The 20,023-nt window shown below is 43.2% G+C and overlaps 1 protein-coding gene across 1 annotated transcript; it reads right to left on the reverse strand.

Annotated features, from left to right (window-relative positions):
- Positions 1 to 5,230: 5,230 nt before the first annotated feature.
- On the reverse strand, positions 5,231 to 12,779 carry kcnn1b (potassium intermediate/small conductance calcium-activated channel, subfamily N, member 1b). Its single transcript, XM_014149283.2, has 8 exons — positions 10,702 to 12,779; positions 10,500 to 10,595; positions 9,969 to 10,387; positions 9,204 to 9,345; positions 7,969 to 8,079; positions 6,628 to 6,755; positions 6,425 to 6,494; positions 5,231 to 6,338 (listed from the first exon to the last, which is right to left on the reverse strand). Exons 1-8 carry the CDS (start codon positions 12,343 to 12,345, stop codon positions 6,057 to 6,059), a joined length of 2,892 nt encoding a protein of 963 aa, XP_014004758.1. The 5' UTR covers positions 12,346 to 12,779; the 3' UTR covers positions 5,231 to 6,056.
- Positions 12,780 to 20,023: the final 7,244 nt, after the last annotated feature.

Below are 20,023 nucleotides of genomic sequence, written 5' to 3' on the forward strand. Positions count from 1 at the left end.
ATAAACGATCCCATACATTTTTGCGAACGCACAAAAAGCTTATTTCTCTCAAATTGTGTTAACAAATTTGTTTACATCCCTGTTAGTGAGCATTTCTCCTTTGCCAAGATAATCCATCCACCTGACAGGTGTGGCATATTAAGAAGCTGATTAAACAGCATGATCATTACACAGATGCACCTTGTGCTGGGGACAGTAAAAGGCCACACTAAAATGTGCAGTTTTGTCACACAACACAGTACCACAGATGTTGCAAGTTTTTAGGGTGCGTGCAATTGGCATGCCGACTGCAGGAATGTCCACCAGAGCTGTTACAACAGAATTGAATGTACATTTCTCTTTCGTTTTAGAGAATTTGGCAGTACGTCCCACCGGCCTCACAACCACAGACCATGTGTAACCTACTCCAGCCCAGGACCTCCACATCCGGCTTCATCACCTGCGGGATCATCTGACACTCGTCACCCGGAGAGCTGATGAAATTGTGGGTTTGCGCAACAAAATAATTTCTGCACAAACTGTCAGAAACCGTCTCAGGGAAGCTCATCTGCGTGCTCGTCATCCTCACCAGGGTCTTGACCCGACTGCAGTTTGGCTTCGTAACCGACTTCAGTGGACAAATGGCCCCTGGCATGCCGGAGAAGTGTGCTCTTCATGGATAAATCCCGGTTTCAACAGACCGCGTGTATGGCATCCTATGGACGAGCGGTTTGCTGATGTCAACGTTGTGAACAGAGTGCCCTGTGGTGTTGGGGTTATGGTATGGGCAGGTATAAGCTACGAACACAATTGCATTTTCTCGATGGCAATTTGAATGCACAGAGATACTGTGACGAGATCCTGAGGCCCATTATCGTGCCGTTCATCCGCCGCCATCACCTCATGTTTCAGCATAATAATGCATGGCCCCGTGTCGCACAGACCTGTACATAATTCCTGGAAGCTGAAAATGACCCAGTTCTTCCATGGCCTGCATACTCACCAGACATATCACCCATTGAGCACGTTTGGGATGCTCTGGATCAACGTGTACGTCAGTGTGTTCCAGTTCCCGTTAAAATCCAGAAACTTCGCACAGCCATTGAAAAGGAGTGGGACAAAATTCCATTGAAGAGGCCACAATCAACGGCCTGATGAACTCTATGCGGTGGTCACACCAGACTGACTGGTTTTCTGACCCATGCCCCTACTTAAAATAAAAAGTTGTGACCAACAGAGTCATATCTGTATTCCCAGTCGTGAAATCAATAGATTAGGGCCTAATGAATTTATTTCCTTCTTAACTGTGTAACTCGGTGTAACCGCTGTGAAATGGCTAGCTAGTGACGTCACTCGCTCTAAGACCTTGAAGTAGTTGTTTCCCTTACTCTGCAAGGGCTGAGGATTTTGTGGAGCGATAGGTAACGATGCTTCGTGGGAGGCAGTTGTTGATGTGTTCAGAGAGACCCTGGTTCAAGCCCAGGTTGGGGCGAGGAGAGGGACGGAAGCAACACTGTTACATCAGAAAAATCTTTGAAATTGTTGCATTTATATTTTTGTACAGTGTAAAGCACCTTTCTCTATAGTACTATATGATGAACTTGTCGAGGTGCCTGTTCAAGCCATTGTCCCAGATCCATTTTGGCAATTGCTACGCATACAGACAAAACTGTCAGGGGTGAGGCCAAAGTTGGGAACCTCTTTTCAGCATAGCATGTTGCACACTAAAATGTTGGCACCCAGAACCATATCTCGCATGGATTTAACATTGATAAACCAAGCGGGATTATGGTATTAATATACATTTCCATAAATTCCCTGGTTCTATATTGTCTGATTTAGTAATACAAAGTGAATAATTTAACACATCAGGAGCTAAAAATATTTAAATGTTATCAATATTATTCATTTTAGCATAGTTGCTGAGAACAGTAGGCTACATTATGTAGTCAAAATTCTGGAAAATGGCACATCCCATAAAAACAGAGCAGAAATGTAGAGCTCTATTCAATCCGCATCATCGGTGACTGAAATTTCAATTTCAATGTTCCTGTTTTAGTGGAGACTGCACGGTAAATGCTGCATATTTCGTCTTAATTAGAAATGTAAAGGTCATTTCCATCGTGGAATCTTTAACACTTCAACTTTAGGCCGGGATTCAATCCAATCACGCTTTGACAAAGTTAATTTCTGATTGAGCAGGCATGCAGCCTTTACCGTGAATGTGTTAACATTGCCTTTTTAAAAGGTGCATTTTGGAAACAAAACGTGATTGGATTGAATCCCGGCCAACTTTCCTTTCCAATTTGCAAGAGGCTTAATCTAGAGATCTGTTTATAATGACAAGATGCTCATGTCTGCCCTAACAATGGGAGTCTTTGTCCTAAAGGCGGGAAGGCAGGTGACAAGTTTAGGGCTGCATTTTATTCCCATATAAATGCATTGGGCTTATTCTGGACAGATTTTGACGAGAGTTAGCCCTCTCCCTTCATCTCCTCCTCTCTGCCGAAACTACAGTATATCACTGGAGAAAGCATCTGAGCGAGCGAACCAGCGCCCCTCTATATGTATCTGATGCTGTCTGGCCAGAAATAGTATGACATGCCATACTCTTTTGGTCCAGGCAGCATCAGATACATGGTCTACACATACTGAGACAAAGGGGCGCTGTTTTACTCACTCAGATGCTTTAACTGAGATGTGTCTTTCTGTCGGCGTGTGTCTCGGTCAAATAAATGATCAATATTTTATTTGGATGGGCAAGGAGGTACGGTAGGGCAGGCCAGGCCCCCTAAGGCCCGCCCATAACGCCAGCCCTGCCACACCCTTCCCGGGGCCAATAGGTAGACCATAGTGGCGACCCGACCTGAAAAAAATGAGGGAGTGGGGTGTCTCGCTTTCTTTACCGTCTCTGATGGAGTTACACCACCGATATCATCTAAACAAAGGCAATGAAAGCAATGCGTTTGTTGGCTAACATGGTTACCACTAATCTGATTGAATCCTGGCCTTAACCCATAAATCTAAGCCGGGGGAGGGGGAATTGTTTTAAGAAGGTCATACCAAGAATCATTTTCCTATTTTAATTTGGAATTTTAAGACCCCTTGAAGTACAACAAATATATATAAACAAATATTTGATCAAATGTTTTATTTGGCCTTACTGCTATTATTAGCCCATATAGACACGGTGAATAAGAAATTCACTACATGAAACAACAGTCCCAAAAAATATATAAAAAGGAAGTTTGATCTGAAGTGTCTCCTATACAGTGGGGAGAACAAGTATTTGATACACTGCCGATTTTGCAGGTTTTCCAACTTACAAAGCATGTAAAGGTCTGTAATTTTTATCATAGGTACACTTCAACGGTGGGAGACTGAATCTAAAACAAAAATCCAGAAAATCACATTGTATGATTTTTAAGTAATTAATTTGCATTTCATTGCATGACATAAGTATTTGATACATCAGAAAAGCAGAACTTAATATTTGGTACAGAAACCTTTGTTTGCAATTACAGAGATCATACGTTTCCTGTAGTTCTTGACCAGGTTTGCACACACTGCAGCAGGGATTTTTGCCCACTCCTCCATACAGACCTTCTCCAGATCCTTCAGGTTTCGGGGCTGTCGCTGGGCAATACGGACTTTCAGCTCCCTCCAAAGATTTTCTATTGGGTTCAGGTCTGGAGACTGGCTAGGCCACTCCAGGACCTTGAGATGCTTCTTACGGAGCCACTCCTTAGTTGCCCTGGCTGTGTGTTTCGGGTCGTTGTCATGCTGGAAGACCCAGTCACGACCCATCTTCAATGCTCTTACTGAGGGAAGGAGGTTGTTGGCCAAGATCTCGCGATACATGGCCCTATCCATCCTCCCCTCAATACGGTACAGTCGTCCTGTCCCCTTTGCACAAAAGCATCCCCAAAGAATGATGTTTCCACCTCCATGCTTCACGGTTGGGATGGTGTTCTTGGGGTTGTACTCATCCTTCTTCCTCCAAACACGGCGAGTGGAGTTTAGACCAAAAAGCTCTATTTTTGTCTCAGACCACATGACCTTCTCCCATTCCTCCTCTGGATCATCCAGATGGTCATTGGCAAACTTCAGACGGGCCTAGACATGCGCTGGCTTGAGCAGGGGGACCTTGCGTGCGCTGCAGGATTTTAATCCATGACGGCATAGTGTGTTACTAATGGTTTTCTTTGAGACTGTGGTCCCAGCTCTCTTCAGGTCATTGACCAGGTCCTGCCGTGTAGTTCTGGGCTGATCCCTCACCTTCCTCATGATCATTGATGCCCCACGAGGTGAGATCTTGCATGGAGCCCCAGACCGAGGGTGATTGACCGTCATCTTGAACTTCTTCCATTTTCTAATAATTGTGCCAACAGTTGTTGCCTTCTCACCAAGCTGCTTGCCTATTGTCCTGTAGCCCATCCCAGCCTTGTGCAGGTCTACAATTTTATCCCTGATGTCCTTACACAGCTCTCTGGTCTTGGCCGTTGTGGAGAGGTTGGAGTCTGTTTGATTGAGTGTGTGGACAGGTGTCTTTTATACAGGTAACGAGTTCAAACAGGTGCAGTTAATACAGGTAATGAGTGGAGAACAGGAGGGCTTCTTAAAGAAAAACTAACAGGTCTGTGAGAGCCGGAATTCTTACTGGTTGGTAGGTGATCAAATACTTATGTCATGCAATAAAATGCAAATGAATTACTTAAAAATCATACAATGTGATTTTTCTGGATTTTTGTTTTAGATTCCGTCTCTCACAGTTGAAGTGTACCTATGGTAAAAATTAGACGTCTACAGGGTTTTTCTTTATTTGTTTTTCAACAGGACAATGACCCAACACACTTCCAGGCTGTGTAAGGGCTATTTGACCAAGAAGGAGAGTGATGGAGTGCTGCTTCAGATGACCTGGCCTCCACAATCACCTGACCTAAACCCAATTGAGATTATTTGCACTGCGGTGTGAAGAAAAAGCAGCCAACAAGTGCTGAGTGTATGTGGAAACTCCGACTGTTGGAAAAGCATTCCAGGTGAAACTGGTTGAAAGAGTAAAGCTGTCATCAAGGCAAAAGGTGGCTACTTTGAAGAATCTCAAATATAAAATATATTTTGATTTGTTTACATGATTTCATATGTGTTATTTCATAGTTTTGATGTTTTCACTATTATTCTACAATGTAGAAAATAGTTCAAATAAAGAACAACCCTTGAATGAGTAGGTGTGTCCAAACTGTACTTCCATTCATTATTTCAACTGGTACCGGGGGATCTTCAGACAAGTCTTGTGAGGCCTGTGGATGTCCTAGAGTAAAACGTGTTCGTTTCCACAGAGGAGTCATATTAGTGTGTAGCCCAAACTGTTTGGACACTACAGACAGAAGTTGGCAGATCGGTTGTATATCGACTTCAGACAAGTCCCAAGACGCTTGTAGAGCAAAACGGAGAACACCGATTTTGTGAGATGACCAATTTTTGGGACGTCTCATGGTCTGACAAACACCGCCCTAGCTCTGTTACCTTTCACTGCAGATGCGGAATTGCCACATAGGCGGATGCGGTGGATTGAGCCGCATCCAATGCAAAAACATATCTCTAGCTTAAATTGACAGATTTTTTTTATTGGGATGTTTTTACTATACTAATTAGACTTTAGGGGGTTAAAGACAATTATTAGCTAATCACACTTTAGTATGACATCCTATGTTTGAGAATTCCATTGATCATTTGGTGTCATTGGTGTTACAAAAGATATAACACCAATGACACCCAAATAAATACAAATAAAAAATAACCTAAAATTAAGTAAATTGTTTTCCAAAATGCCATGCCCAAATTCCACCGCAATTCAAGAATGACCCAGGTACACAGGCAGGAATTTGGGATTCTGAAAACCTTCAAATCGGCCACCCTGTTAGTTGTTTTGGTAAACAGCTGCGGGGTGGTGCTGGAGAGATCTAACCAGTCTCAAATTCATACAGAGGCTAGAATGTCCCTGGCTAGTATCAAATACAATATTAAATAAATACATAATTTGAGGTCACAACAGTGGAGATGGCACTGGCAGGCTGTCAGCTGTAAGGTAGGGTCTGTGGTGCAGTGTAGGGGGACCGTTTGTGCCTGTCGGGAACCCAATTGTCCTCGGAGCCCTTCGAGGCTGTCTGAACACAGGGGGCCAAGCCATCCAGGAAGTCCCTGTGCTGCTGTGTGATGGCCTGGGAGACCAGGCTGGGTAGGGTTTGCAGACTGACTAGGATGGAGTCCAGTTTGTCGTCCAGACTACCGATCCTCCTATCCAGCTCCTTGCTGCGCCGCTGCAGATCAGACACCAGGTCGTACATCATGTTCTGAGTCTGTGGAGCAAAAACGGTGTCAAACTTTCATAATCAGTGTTTAGAAAAAAATCTATCAATTAGAGATGATGAAGGTGCTTAGTCACCTTGGCTAGATCCACAAGTGTATTAGCCTGGTCGATGAGTTTCCTTTGTTCCATTTTGACTCTGCGCAATCTAGATGAAGTGGGAGAGGGAGAGATTTATGGAGGGAAAAGGGAAGGGTTAACTTAGGCAGCATAACATACACCGATACACACAAATAAACTCATCTTTATTTAACAACGGTTTGAAAAGGCACACTACTTACTGGTGAATGGCTTGCAGGAATTTCCGCTGATGTTTGCGTACCCTGGCATGATCGATGTTCTTGACTAATTTCGTGTGTTTGTAGATCAGCCATGTCTCCCTGAGTACATTGGCAGCTGTGTTTTTCACCTTTGGGAACATTCCAGAAAACAGAGACATGGCAGACTGTCACAATGGACTGCCCTAGCAGTGGAGTCTGTCTTGCCCATAGAGATAGATGGACTCTAACGCCTGTTAGCATGGGCAGTGCCATTGAGGACTTTCACCATTTTGAAGTAGGCAACTGGGTGGGGCTTCCTATGGGTTAATGGATGACTAAATAAGTCCATCCAGGTCACCGGGAGAGATCAGCCAATTAATTATACTTGTGAGGAAACATTCCATAACTGCAGGTGGAAGTAAATCACCAACCTTGGCTTTATACCTGTTCAAACTCTTGGTGGCAGTGTGCACCCTTTCAGTTTGTTTGCCAACTCATAGAAGTAGTAGAAGAAGAAAATGGACTACTTTGAAAGCCTTCTACTAATTGGATAGTAACTTTAAATTTAATAGAATGATTATTATAATATATTTAGGCCAAAACTCCATCCCACTAAAACAGACTGAAATTTCAGCCGTTCTTTTCAAACAGCTCTTACACTAAAAGGGCATTATCATTTTGACAATTTCCCAGTATTATTCCAACCTCATAGTGTGAAAATATATATAAAACACAGGAAAATCACGTTTTTGACTGCAATGGGCCTTTAAACATGCTTTCAACATTAGAGAAATACACCTTTTCAACAACATTTTGCTTATTGGGTTGCTGATTGGGGGCATTATCTTTTTTTATAATGTCTATTTATAAAAAAAAAAATATCTGGTATGTATCAGGTTTGGGTAGTAAATCCACGGGTCCGCCTCCCGAGTGGCGCTGTGGTTGAAGGCACTGCATCGCAGTGTTGCCGCGTCACTACAGCCTGGGGTTCGATTCCAGTCACAACCTGCCATGACTGGGAGTCCCATAGGGCGATGCACAATTGGCTCATCGCGCTCTAGCGACTTCTTGTGGCGGGCCGGGCGCCTGCAATCTGACTTTGGTCATCAGTTGAACAGTGTTTCCTCTGACACATTGGTGCAGCTGGCTTCTGGGTTAAGCGAGCGGGTGTTAAGAAGCGTGGCTTGGCGGGTCATGTTTTGGAGGACGCATGACTCTCCCGAGCCCATTGGGGAGTTGCAGCGATGAGACAAGATCGCAATTGGGGAGAAAAAGGGGGTAAAATTACTCAAATAAAATAATCCACGGGTTCAGGTCAGGCACAACTTTTTAAAGCCATGAAGACCTCTAATGTCCACTTACTCGTTTGTAGAGCTGAGTGTCCATCATGAAGTTGTGAACATGCTTCTCAGCTCTGGTCAACTCTGACTTCCTGGCAACTACAGCAACCACCAGGGCAGTGCAGCCGGCCCCCTGGAGAGAAAGAAACAGGCACTAATACTTTCAAGAGTCGTTATATATGATTTATTCAATATCATAAACTGGCTGGTTCGAGCCCTGAAAGCTGATTGGGTATGACAAAATATTTATTTTTACATTTCTTTTAGTCAACAAAACTAAGGAGCTGATCGTGGACTTCAGGAAATAGCAGAGGGAGCACCCCCCATCCATATCGATGAGACAGCAGGGGAGAAGGTGGAAAGCTGACAAACTGAAATGGTCCACCCACACAGACAGTGTGGTGAAGAAGGTGCAACAGCGGCTCTTCAACCTCAGGAGGCTGAAGAAATGTGTTTTGGCACCTAAAAACCTTACAAACTTTTACAGATGCATCACCGCGTGGTACACCAACTGCACCGTCCGCAACCGCAGGGCTCTCCAGAGGGTGATGCGGTCTGCCCAACGCAGGGGGCAAGCTACCTGCCCTCCAGGACACCTACAGCACCCAATGTCACAGGAAGGCCAAAAAGATCATCAAGGACAACAACCACCCAAGCCACTGCCTGTTCACCCCGCTATCATACAGAAGGCGAGGTCAGTACAGGTGCATCAAAGCTGGGACCGAGAGACTGAAAAACAGCTTCTATCTCAGACTGTTAAATTGCCATCACTAGCACATTAGAGGCTGCTGGCCTATATACATAGACTTGAAATCACTGCCCACTGTAATAATGGAACATTCGCCACTTTAATAATGTTTACATATTTTGCATTACTCATCTCATGTATACTGTATTCTATCCTACTCTACTGTATCTTAGTCTATGCCGCTCTGACATTGCTCGTCCAAATATTGATATATGTGTAATTCCATTCCTTTACTTTAAATTGTGTGTATTTTTAGATATTACTGCACTGTTGGAGCTACACCCGCAATAACATCTGCTAAACACGTGTATATGACATATTTTTTATTTGATTTGGATTACTTTGGAACAGACTTCCAAAATGAAAGTCAATTGGAGCTAATTTGATGGTGTTTTTAGTCTTTTGTCCAACAATATAAAATAAAAATAACCCTGCCCTAGAGCTACCTCATCATGAATGTCAAAGATCTCTTTTGGCACTTGTCAATGGGGAATGTGTTGGAAACATACCATGATTCCAGTCAGTAGACACACACCCTTTCCACAGTAAGTGTGAGGGACCATGTCTCCATAACCAATGGAGAGAAAGGTGACAGAGATGAGCCACATGGCCCCAGGGAAGTTACTGGTCACTTCCTGTGTGTCATGATATCTGGAGGAACAAGAAACATACCTGTTGTAATAAACACATCTACCCACTGGGCAAAAACTGGTTGAATCAGTGTTGTTTCCATTTCATTTCCCCCCCCCCCCCCCAAAAAAACCTGTGTGATGACGTAAAATCAACGTGGAAAACTGATTGGACTTGCAAAAAGTCACTGACGTAATGGAATTTTGTCTTTTTTCCACCCAACTTTAACCGAAATCCAATGACAGGGTGAAGTTTTTCTTGTTGTTGATTTCATGACGAATTCCTGGTTAGTGCATAGTTAAAGGTGTGTTTATAAGTGCAAAATGCTATGTGATTTTGTTGCTGTTTAGATGCAGTACTGAGTAGTGTTAATTGATAACAACCAAATGAAAATCAAAACTAGACATTGAATTGATGTCTGTGCTCAGTGGGTTTTTCCTACAGTATATTAACATCTTATATAATTAAACATAAAGAAATGTATGAACTATATCAAGCAGAGAGGCAAAGTAGAGCCATAATCAAACTTGAGGCTGTAATCTCTCATGATCTCAAATACAGATCTTCTTCAGTGTGAAATGTACTGGGTACGAATGATGCAGTGCTGGTGGAGCAGCCTACTGTGTTGGGGGCGGGGCCTGTACCTCTCACAGACGTGCACTGTCCATGACGCGATGATCCAACAGGAGACACTGAAGACCAGCAGCACGGTGCCGGGGCAGATGGTCATGAGAGTCTTCATGACGAAGTGCGTGTTGAAGTTGATCTTGTTGATTGCGCCGATGCTGCGCGACGAGGCGTCTGTGAAGAGCTTGCTGTGCAGCAGCATGACGCGACTGATCAGGTAGAGCCTGAGGAACATGGGGATGGAGAGGACGATATCCACGTCGGCATCAGTTACCGAGGGCATGTAGGTGAAGGCCAACCGGGCCGTCCAGGTGAAGACATACTGGCCCGGGATGGGGTGGATGGCACAGACCAGCAGCTCCAGCAGAACTAGGAAGATCCGCTCATACGTCATGGCAATCCTCCAGTCATCAGCTGCATTATCCACCATGAAGAGCTATGTGTGTAGGTGTAAGGAGAGTAGGGCGAACAAGGGGATTTATTCAATGGGGAAATAAGAGCAAGTGGGAACATTATAGTATTATTGTAGAGATGGGGATGCATATCACCTGTATTTCCCGTGCATGGTACATCACGATTAGTCCGAGCAATATAGCAGTTGAGAGGCTGATAAGGCATTTCAGAGAGAATGAGTATGAGGATTCCTGCAGAGAAGACAGACAATTAAGATATCTTTTGAATCAGTCTTGTCTTACCAATGCTAGCTTACATTATTTGAGGTTAATCCACTACAATAGAGACATTTCTTACCTTTGTGTAAACCCCCCAGGACAATTCCGTCTCCATCACCATGATGACGATCCCAAGCATCCCAAAGATCAAGGCATAGTCGCTCAACTGTTTGCGCTTTCCAAAGAGCGCCCTACGCTGGCTCAATCTATAGCCAATGTCCTTGGTCCTCTTCTGTGGCGTGTCTCTTCCTCCTTCACTGTTGGCCTTACTGTTGTTCTCGCTGAAGCCTTTTGAGAACACCTCCTCCAAGACAGACCTTTGGAGTGTCTGAAGGGGCTCTTGTCTCTCTGAGTCCAGCTCTGAAAGATTTGGTGGTGAAGCTCCAAGGCTGCTCAGGGGTCTCCCAACATCCCCACTGTATTTAGCGCTGGTCACAACTGTATCGGGAAGGAGTGGGCTACTGCTCTTGGACAAGGAAGGCATCGATCCAACATGGCCAACCTTTTTGGTATGAGGATGTACCTGCTGCTCTCTTTGTCGTTGCCTTTTTCCAACTAGATTATGGTTCTCAGGCCACCGATGGCAACTGGAAGAGGAGTGAACACTGCTTTTGTTGCTAGTAGCCGCGGACGAATTCCTCACTCGTGGGCTGCTGCTGCTGGATGGGTAGAGAGAAAACTGATGGCATTTTAGGGTGCTAAAATGGTCACAACAATGCTGCCATTCAGGGTCTCGATGTAGATGCTGGTGTAAGGAAGGTTGTTGGCTCCCACAATGTACTCCTCCCTCATTCGCACAGCAGCTAGGTAAACCATTCCTTAACATCCATTGGTGTTGCGTTTCTATGGGAGGTTGCTGCTGGTCCTGAGGTTGAGACAAAACCAAGAGCTGCCTAACTTCACTTGACTCATTGCCATTCATAGGTATATTGAGCGAAGGTTCTGGTTTTTCAGTAGTCAAGACTGGTGGTAGGTTATGCTCTTTAAGTTTGAAATGATTATAGGTCTGCTGCCATTGACTATACTCCTTCAGCCAGTCTTTTCCTCTGCATCGGGATTTGAAATGATCCTGCTGGTGATCGATGGTCTCTGTTGAGGGATCTGCTTGATTTGGTTTCTGCCTGAAAACCTGGGATGACGATGAGGCCAGGGTGTTCTGAGGATAGGAGTGAGTATCCTGCAGAGAAGAAGGAGTTCCCTTCTTGGAAAATGAGGAAAGGCAGTCCTTCAGGAAGCCCTGCTTTGATCGTGGCTGGAAACCTGCTACCCCTGAACCATGTTTTGTACTAGGAGAATAGCAAACAGAGCCACAGTCGTCATCAGGACGTTCCACCGTGGTCCCATGCCACTCGGCCATGAGTGGGCTTCCGCGCTGCAGTTCAAGAGTACCACCCACCTGGCTACAAAAACGAAGGAGATCTTGATTGCTCAGTTGTGAAAGTGTAGTTTTTAATGATGGAGATTTCCTTGGTGGAGCGACTCCATTCGGAGTAGCCAGTGGCAAAGAAGTGGAAGGGGACATGCTGTTAGTGCTCTGCTCTGGTACTAACGTTTGGTGGTGGAGGGTAGTTCCAGAGTTGCGATCCTGCATGACCTCAGGGGTTTTGTGTGGTAGGGACTGCCCTCTTGAGTTGCAGTGATCGGGGTCTCGGTCATTGCAAGCGTCTCCTGTTGAATCAAGCCGACGTGTTGCATTGGTGGGTTTAACTAGAACCAGCCTCATAATTAATGTATGATGATGATGGTTTATTTAATTTCATGTGTACTATGGCAGCTAAAAGCTAAATTGCAGTAATACATACAAGGAACCACATTTCAATTAATAAAATGTGAATCAAGAAAATTTAAAAGTCAGGGAGTTGAGGCAAGAATGGAAGTAGAACAATCCAAGCGGTGGAGGGAGGGGGGAGCCTCTTGGTTACAGCGAGGGAGGTCAGTGGTCATATCAGAGTCAGTCAGAGACAGGTCCGGAACCTTTCGCACACCTCATTGTCCTCAGCCTCTCCTTATGGACTCTGTAGCTAGCTGGCTTACTACTCCTCTACACTACTAATGTGTAGCACCCAGTTGGGTGATGCCCCAGATCTGCTGGAAGCTTAACTTACTGGCTCCTGTACATTTTGAATATTTGATTCATATTTAGTTGTTCTTAATTGTCTTTTTATTCAACTTTTTGTTTTTGTTAGTTAACTAAGAATGTATTAATAATCCCGTGATTTTGTCCAGGTTTTTCAATACTGTGGTGCTGGAAAGTCAGTTGGGAAAATCTTGTCACTTTTAACACTGTTTACAGTGATGAACTGCAAAGGAAGGAATCCAGATTCTAATAAAAATGTTTCCCAAAGCAACCTCTTATTTTGGTGTAACCATGTGCACTTGCCAATGCATGGTGTATTACAGTCATCCAGCTAAAAGGGTGTTGCGTTAACACAAGAATAATCTGCAAGAAAGCAGAGAAAACATGAACGAATACGATACAAAGACATTGACTCAACTCCCTCAAAGTTGTAAAGTGTCATATCTGATCATAAAGACAATTTTCTAAAGGCTTTTAAAGTGAATTAAAGTAGTGTGCACTACAGTTGAGGGCAAAAGCTAACAAAGATCTAAAGCAAACATAGGACTTCTAACAGAGACATTTTGTGAGACTGGACAGCCCCTGTCAAAACCAGATGAGAGCCCCTCTGATATGAATCCTCCTCCAACAGGGATATCACCATTGCTACTGAAATGAGGTAGGGCTGGGTTGAATAAAATAAACCTAAATTGTCAACAATAACTGGCGCATCAATGTTGAATACACTATTTACACATTTTTACATTGCTTTTTGTTTTGTTTGTACTCTAATCTTTTTTGTCGTTATGTAGGCTTGTGTATTTGCCAACTGTGCTAAAACATCCACAGTACTATTTATTTAAGAAAATGATTAGAATCAAGATCACAGATTATTCATGATTCATAATTTCCGTCTCCTGATTTAGTGAGCTTTCCATTCTTTTAACAACTGCACCACAAATACTTGCCCTCCACATATAACTGATAACCTTTGAAAGCATTTCAGGACAAGAAACCTAGTCTAATTTATCAACCAACTACACAATATTCAAGAAACTCCACAAGGAACTGGTTAAATGCATTTTAAGTTATTGCCTTTAATCTGAACCATTATCGACCCTCTCTTTGCTAGCTCAAAAAAATGGACCCAATCGTGTGACCCTTTAGGAAAATGAAAAACTATTGCATGTATTATTGTCATTTTCTCTGCTCTATCGACCCATAGCATGAGACAACTGACCAGACCAGTAGTCATACCCCATAGCCTGGAGACTCTTACCTTATTCCTTCAGATACATTTCTCTCCCTGTCCTTGTAGAAATCCAGACACAACTTGGAGGTGATCTTGGCCAGTGCCAGGGAAAGGCACCGCTCGAAAGGCATCTGAAGTGGGAGCCAGACAACAGGCTCTTCTTAGACAGGCTCTTCCTACACTTGAGATAGGGCCGCTTTCCTTTGAAAGTGATCATTAGGATTCAAATTGAAGAAAGGGCAGCTGCTGGGCTTATTAAAGGCTTGGCATGCAAATAGAACGGAGACAAAGCAACAGGATACAGAAAAGAGTGTGACATCGGATCTAAGCAATAAGGACCACATCACAGATCACACATACATGGACTCAAAGCAGGCCCATAAATAGCTAAAAGAACTGTTGGTTCTTCAAAGCAGAATTGTCAATTAGCGGTCAGAGAAACTTGTCATTGATGCTTTGTAGTTCAAAGGCCAACACAGAGCCTCTTATCTCCTCCCTCAAGGACAGACCATACAAAGCCTTTTTCTTATTCATCTTTCCTCAATTCCTCACATTCTCTCTCCTTCTCAAAGCGCATTGGGAAAAAAGGACTCAGGGTTAGGATCTTGTTCTTGACAAATTGAAATGGGGTCAGTGTCTTATCTGCACACGAATTGAGACCACCGGAACATCATAATAAATCTAAAATCTGTGACACATTATATATCCTCCAGAAACACAGTTTAACATTAATTATTGAATCATAAACAGTGAAGATTGTATGTTTGTAATAATAATCCAAGCTACCTGCTCCAATCCAACGTAATAATTTACGGTTAGGTCGGGCCACATCGAGCTTCCGAGTGGCGCAGCAGGCTAAGGCACTGCATCACAGTGCTAGAGGCGTCACTACAGACCCTGGTTCGATCCTGGGCTATATCACAACCGGCCGTGATCAGGAGTCCCATAGGGCGGCACACAATTGGCCCAGCGTCGTCCAGGTTAGGGGAGGGTTTGGCCGGGGTAGGCCGCCATTGTAAATAAGAATTTGTTATTAACTGACTTGCCTAGTTAAATAAAGGTTAAATAAATATTTGTAAAAAACATTTTTTTGGGGGGGGAGGTTCCCTTACCCAGCTCTCTCTACCTGGCATTGTTTCATGTAAGAATAGCCTATACACAGCTATTACTTCCTTATGTGTCGTTCACATATACAGCTGTGATAAATGAAGGCTCTTGCATCAGACTGTCTAAAAGTGAAATTGGCTTTTACCACAGCAAGTCATCATTAAACATCTGATCTATACTGAACAAAAATAGAAACTTAACATGTAAAGTGTAGGTCCCATGTTTCATGAGCTGAAATAAAAGATCCCAGAAATGTTCCATACACACAAAAAGCTTATTTCTCTCATATTTTGTGCACACATTGTTTACATCCATCTTAGTGAGCATTTCTCCTTTGCCAAGAGAATCCATCCACATGACAGGTGTGACATATCAAGAAGTTGATTAAACAGCATGATCATTACACAGGTGCACCTTGTGCTGGGGACAATAAAAGGTAACACTAAAATGTGCATTTCTGTCACACAACACAATGCCACAGATGTGTCAAGTTTTGAGGGAGCACGCAATTGGCATGCTGACTGCAGGAATGTCCACCAGAGCTGTTGCCAGAGAATTTAATGTTAATTTCTCTACCATAAGCTGCCTCCAATGTCATTTTAGAGAATTTGGCAGTGCGTCCAACCGGCCTCACAAACGCAGAAGTGTAACCATGCCAGCCTCGGACCTCCATATGACTGGGCCATGTGTGGGCCAGGGAGGGCAAAGGCCCACCCACTTGGGAGCTAGGCCCACACATGGCTGCGCCCCTACCCAGTCATGTGAAATCCATAGATTAGGGCCTAATAAAACACTTTTTTTTTTACTGATTTCCTTATATAAACTGTAACTCAGTAAAATCGTTGAAATTGCTGCATGTTGCATTTATATTTTTGTAAAGCATTTGATAACATGCACACTGCTTAATGCAGTCATTGACTAATGTATACATTATTACACCTATGGGCTTAATATAAGTGTTATATTATGCTTAATGTAGTTATAGAGTTGAGGGCTTTAACACAATGGATACCAGTGATAGTCTCTCACCAACCAAAAGAGACTCTGAAGGTTCAAAATCATGCATGGAGTTATGACATTTGAATGAACAATCATATTCACTATTATAATTAAACGATCATAATAAATTCTAATAAATTCTACTTTCAAGAAGCCAGTGAGATGAAGCTACAAACATTTCCTTTTAGTAATACGTTGTGGTCACACACTTTCAAACTGGTGGCAGGCAACGTTACAAAGACTGTGGTGTGTTTGGTCAACAGGCTACCATTTGAATGTAGCTGTGCTGTAAAAAAAAAATAAAGTTATAAAGGCAGCACAGGACACTGTCATAAGCCAAATAAATAATTGCCAAGCTTCATCAAAGCTTAATGTCTATTGTGTTCCAAGTGAAATGTAATATTGTGACACAAATTAATAACATCAAAAGGCAGTTGATTTCACAGAAAATGTATTGGTCAGACTCAGTTACAACGTTCATTGAAACTAAGAAGGAGCACTACCTATGCATAATTATTTGGATCAGAGGGTTTTGACTATTATATTGTACAGTAAGAGTATTTTCTTACACCTGTATGATATTGGCATGTATAACAGTACTGTAGCAGAGTAAAAGGCATGGCTACAATACTGTAAACGTGAACAGCCGATACAACCTTATATTTATGACATTGACGTCCTCTAGATAAGCAATTCATTAACTATGCTGAATAAAAATATAAAAACAACATAGAACAATTTCACTGAGTTACAGTTCATATAAGGAAATCAGTCAATTGAAATAAATTCATTAGGCTCTAATCTATGGATTTCACATGACTGGGAAGGGGCGCAGCCATGGGTGGGCAGAGGCCCACCCACTGGGGAGCCAGACCCAGCCAATCAGAATGTTTTTTTTCCGACAAAAGGGCTTTATTACAGACAGAAATAATCCTCAGTTGGTCAGCTGTCCGGGTGGCTTGTCTAAGAAGATCCTGCAGGTGAAGAAGCCAGATGTGGAGGTCCTGGGCTGACGTGGATACACTGCCAAATTAACTCAAATTACATTGGAGGTGGCTTAGGACATCTGTGGCATTGTGTTGTGCCAAAACTGCACTGTTAATGATCATGCTGTTTAATCAGATTCTTGATATGCCACACCTGTCATGTAGATGGATTATCTTGGCAAGGAGAAATGCTCACTAACATGGATGAAAACACATTTGTGCACAAACTTTGAAAGAAATAAGCTTTTTGTGCATAAGAAACATTTCTGGGATGTTTTATTTCAGCTCATGAAACCAATACTTTATTTTTGCTCAGTATAAATGGAGAGGATGTGAATGTAGTCAGATGACTGTCATCCAGTGTTAGAGCATGAGTGTCACATTCAGGAGCCACTGGGAAACAAAGATGAACAGAGCGATAGGTGTCACATGGATGAGTTCCAATTCTCCTTTTCCCATAAATTGACTCCATCATGCATTTAAAAGCACTAGATTGGTGCATTTTAAATACCCATTTGTGCTAAATGAATCATGTTGTTGATACATAACAGTGGTGGGTTTGAGAGACACTTACCAGCAGCTACTAAAACAACTGACAAGAGAGGTGTTGAGCTTTAAGCCTCCATAAATGAGATGGCCTTTCTAAATAGGAACTCCGTACAGGAGTCTCTTGAAAACAAAAGGTGAGAAAATGGTACGTAAACCAGCATTTAAAATGTTCTTGGTATTTGAATTTAGACAGATCACTGGAGTTGAAATATCTTTTTTTGTAGTCTTTTCAAATCTCACTTATGAAAAGCAATCTCCATACAATTCAGTCTATATTAGGTCTTTACTTGCTGTAACCTGCAAGCAGATGCAGAATTCAGACCTAATTTAGCATGCTACCAGGATTGGGAACAACAGTATTGATCAGGTACACCTAGGGTTGCACATTGTGGGGAAAATTCAGAGGTAGACACTTTCTGTGGGAATTAATACCATTTAAATGTGGATGTTTTTTTGCATATCATATGGAGACAGGGTAAAATGTTTGTCATAAGTAGACAATTTCAAATTATTAAATCCTTCCAGTAGAAAAAAAAAACAATTGAACTTTAAATAAATTGACTTCACATGTGATGGTTTCACTGAACAAAAGGGAATATTGAATGAACCCCAATGATCCATTGCATCTCCCAAAACCATTTTCAATGATAGTCTAGAAACTAAAGCTTTGGTTGTCTTCCTCTCAGGGTTCCATGTCTTCTCCCCGGACCTCCTCAATGTCCACCTCTTGAACATCTGACTCTTGATGCCTCATCTTCACTGTCACTTTAAAACATTGTTGAGGATGGCTCGTTGTCAGGCTCAAAAAGCCTCAAATTTGCCAGGATGGCCACCAGTTTTTCAACCCTTGTATTGGTCAGCCTGTTGCATGCTGTGGTGTGTGTGTTCCCAAACAAGGACCAGTTGCGCTCTGAGGCGGCTGATGTTGGTGGGATTTGGAGGATGATGGAGGCAACAGGGGAAAGAGCCTCAGATCCACAAAGTCCCTTCCACCAGGTGGCTGATGAGATATGTTGGCACGACTGCCATATTGCATCTCCATCCCAAAGCCCTTGCTTGGAAGTGTAGTTTGCCAGACTGCCGAGAACCTTGCCCTCATCCAGGCCCAAGGTGGCGAGACACAGTAGTGATGACACCATAGGCCTTCTTGATCTCTGCACCAGACAGGATGCACTTGCCAGCATACTTAGGGTCCAACATGTACGCTGCGGCTTGTATGGGCCTCAGGCAGAAGTCTTCATGCTTTTTGATGTATTTCAGAACTGCAGTTTCCTCTGCTTGGAGCAACAGTGAAGTGGGCAGGGCAGTACGGATTTCCTCTCTTACATCTGCAAGCAGAGTCTGAACATTAGACAGGATGGCATTGTCTCCCTCTATCCATGCAATGGCTACTGCTATAGGTTTCAGGCTGCTTACCACTCTCTCCCAAAATACATCCTCCAGGAGGATCCTCTTGATGGGGCTGTCCAATTTGGTAGACTGATATGGCCATTTCTTAGACAGACTCCTTCCCCTCCAGGAGACTGTCAAACATGATGACACCACCACCCCAACAGGTGTTGCTGGGCAGCTTCAATGTGGTGCTCTTATTCTTCTCACTTTGCTTGGTGAGGTAGATTGCTGCTATAACTTGATGACCCTTCGCATACCTAACCATTTCCTTGGCTCTCTTGTAGAGTGTATCCGTTGTTTTCAGTGCCATGGTGTCCTTGAGGAGCAGATTCAATGCATGAGCAGCACAGCCAATGGGTGTGATGTGAGGGTAGGACTCTTCCACTTTAGACCAAGCAGCCTTCATGTTCACAGCATTGTCTCTCACTAGTTTAAATACCTTCTGTGGTCCTAGGTCATTGATGACTGCCTTCAGCTCATCTGCAATGTAGAGACCGGTGTGTCTGTTGTCCCTTGTGTCTGTGCTCTTGTAGAATACTGGTTGAGGGGTGGAGATGTAGTTAATTATTCCTTGCCCACGAACATTCGACCACCCATCAGAGATGATTACAATACCATCTGCTTTCTCTATGATTTGCTTGACCTTCACTTGAACTCTGTATCCATCAATTGAGTAGATAAAGCATGTCTGGTTGGAGGGGTGTATGCTGGGTGAAGAACACTCAAAAATCTCTTTAAATACACATGGCTTGTGAGCATCAGAGATGAACCAGTTGCAATACACAGCTTGAGTAAAACGTTCATCAGCATTTCTGAGTACGTTCCTCCATTGAGTCAAAAACACTTCTGATTCCAGGAAGACCGTGAGCTGTTGCTATCGATAAGGTGTCTGATTCATCATTTTCACCTCGATTAGAAGTAGAGGTACTTTTGTCAGAGGTTTCTTGTTGTGAGCGCTGAGGGAACTTTATGCATCTTTGTTGCATCCTTCACATATGATTTGGCACAGTATTTGCAAATGTACACAGCTTTTCCTTCTACATTAGCTGCAGTGAAATGT

This window comes from Salmo salar, chromosome ssa16 (assembly GCF_905237065.1).
Source record: "Salmo salar chromosome ssa16, Ssal_v3.1, whole genome shotgun sequence".
Taxonomy (NCBI): domain Eukaryota; kingdom Metazoa; phylum Chordata; class Actinopteri; order Salmoniformes; family Salmonidae; genus Salmo; species Salmo salar.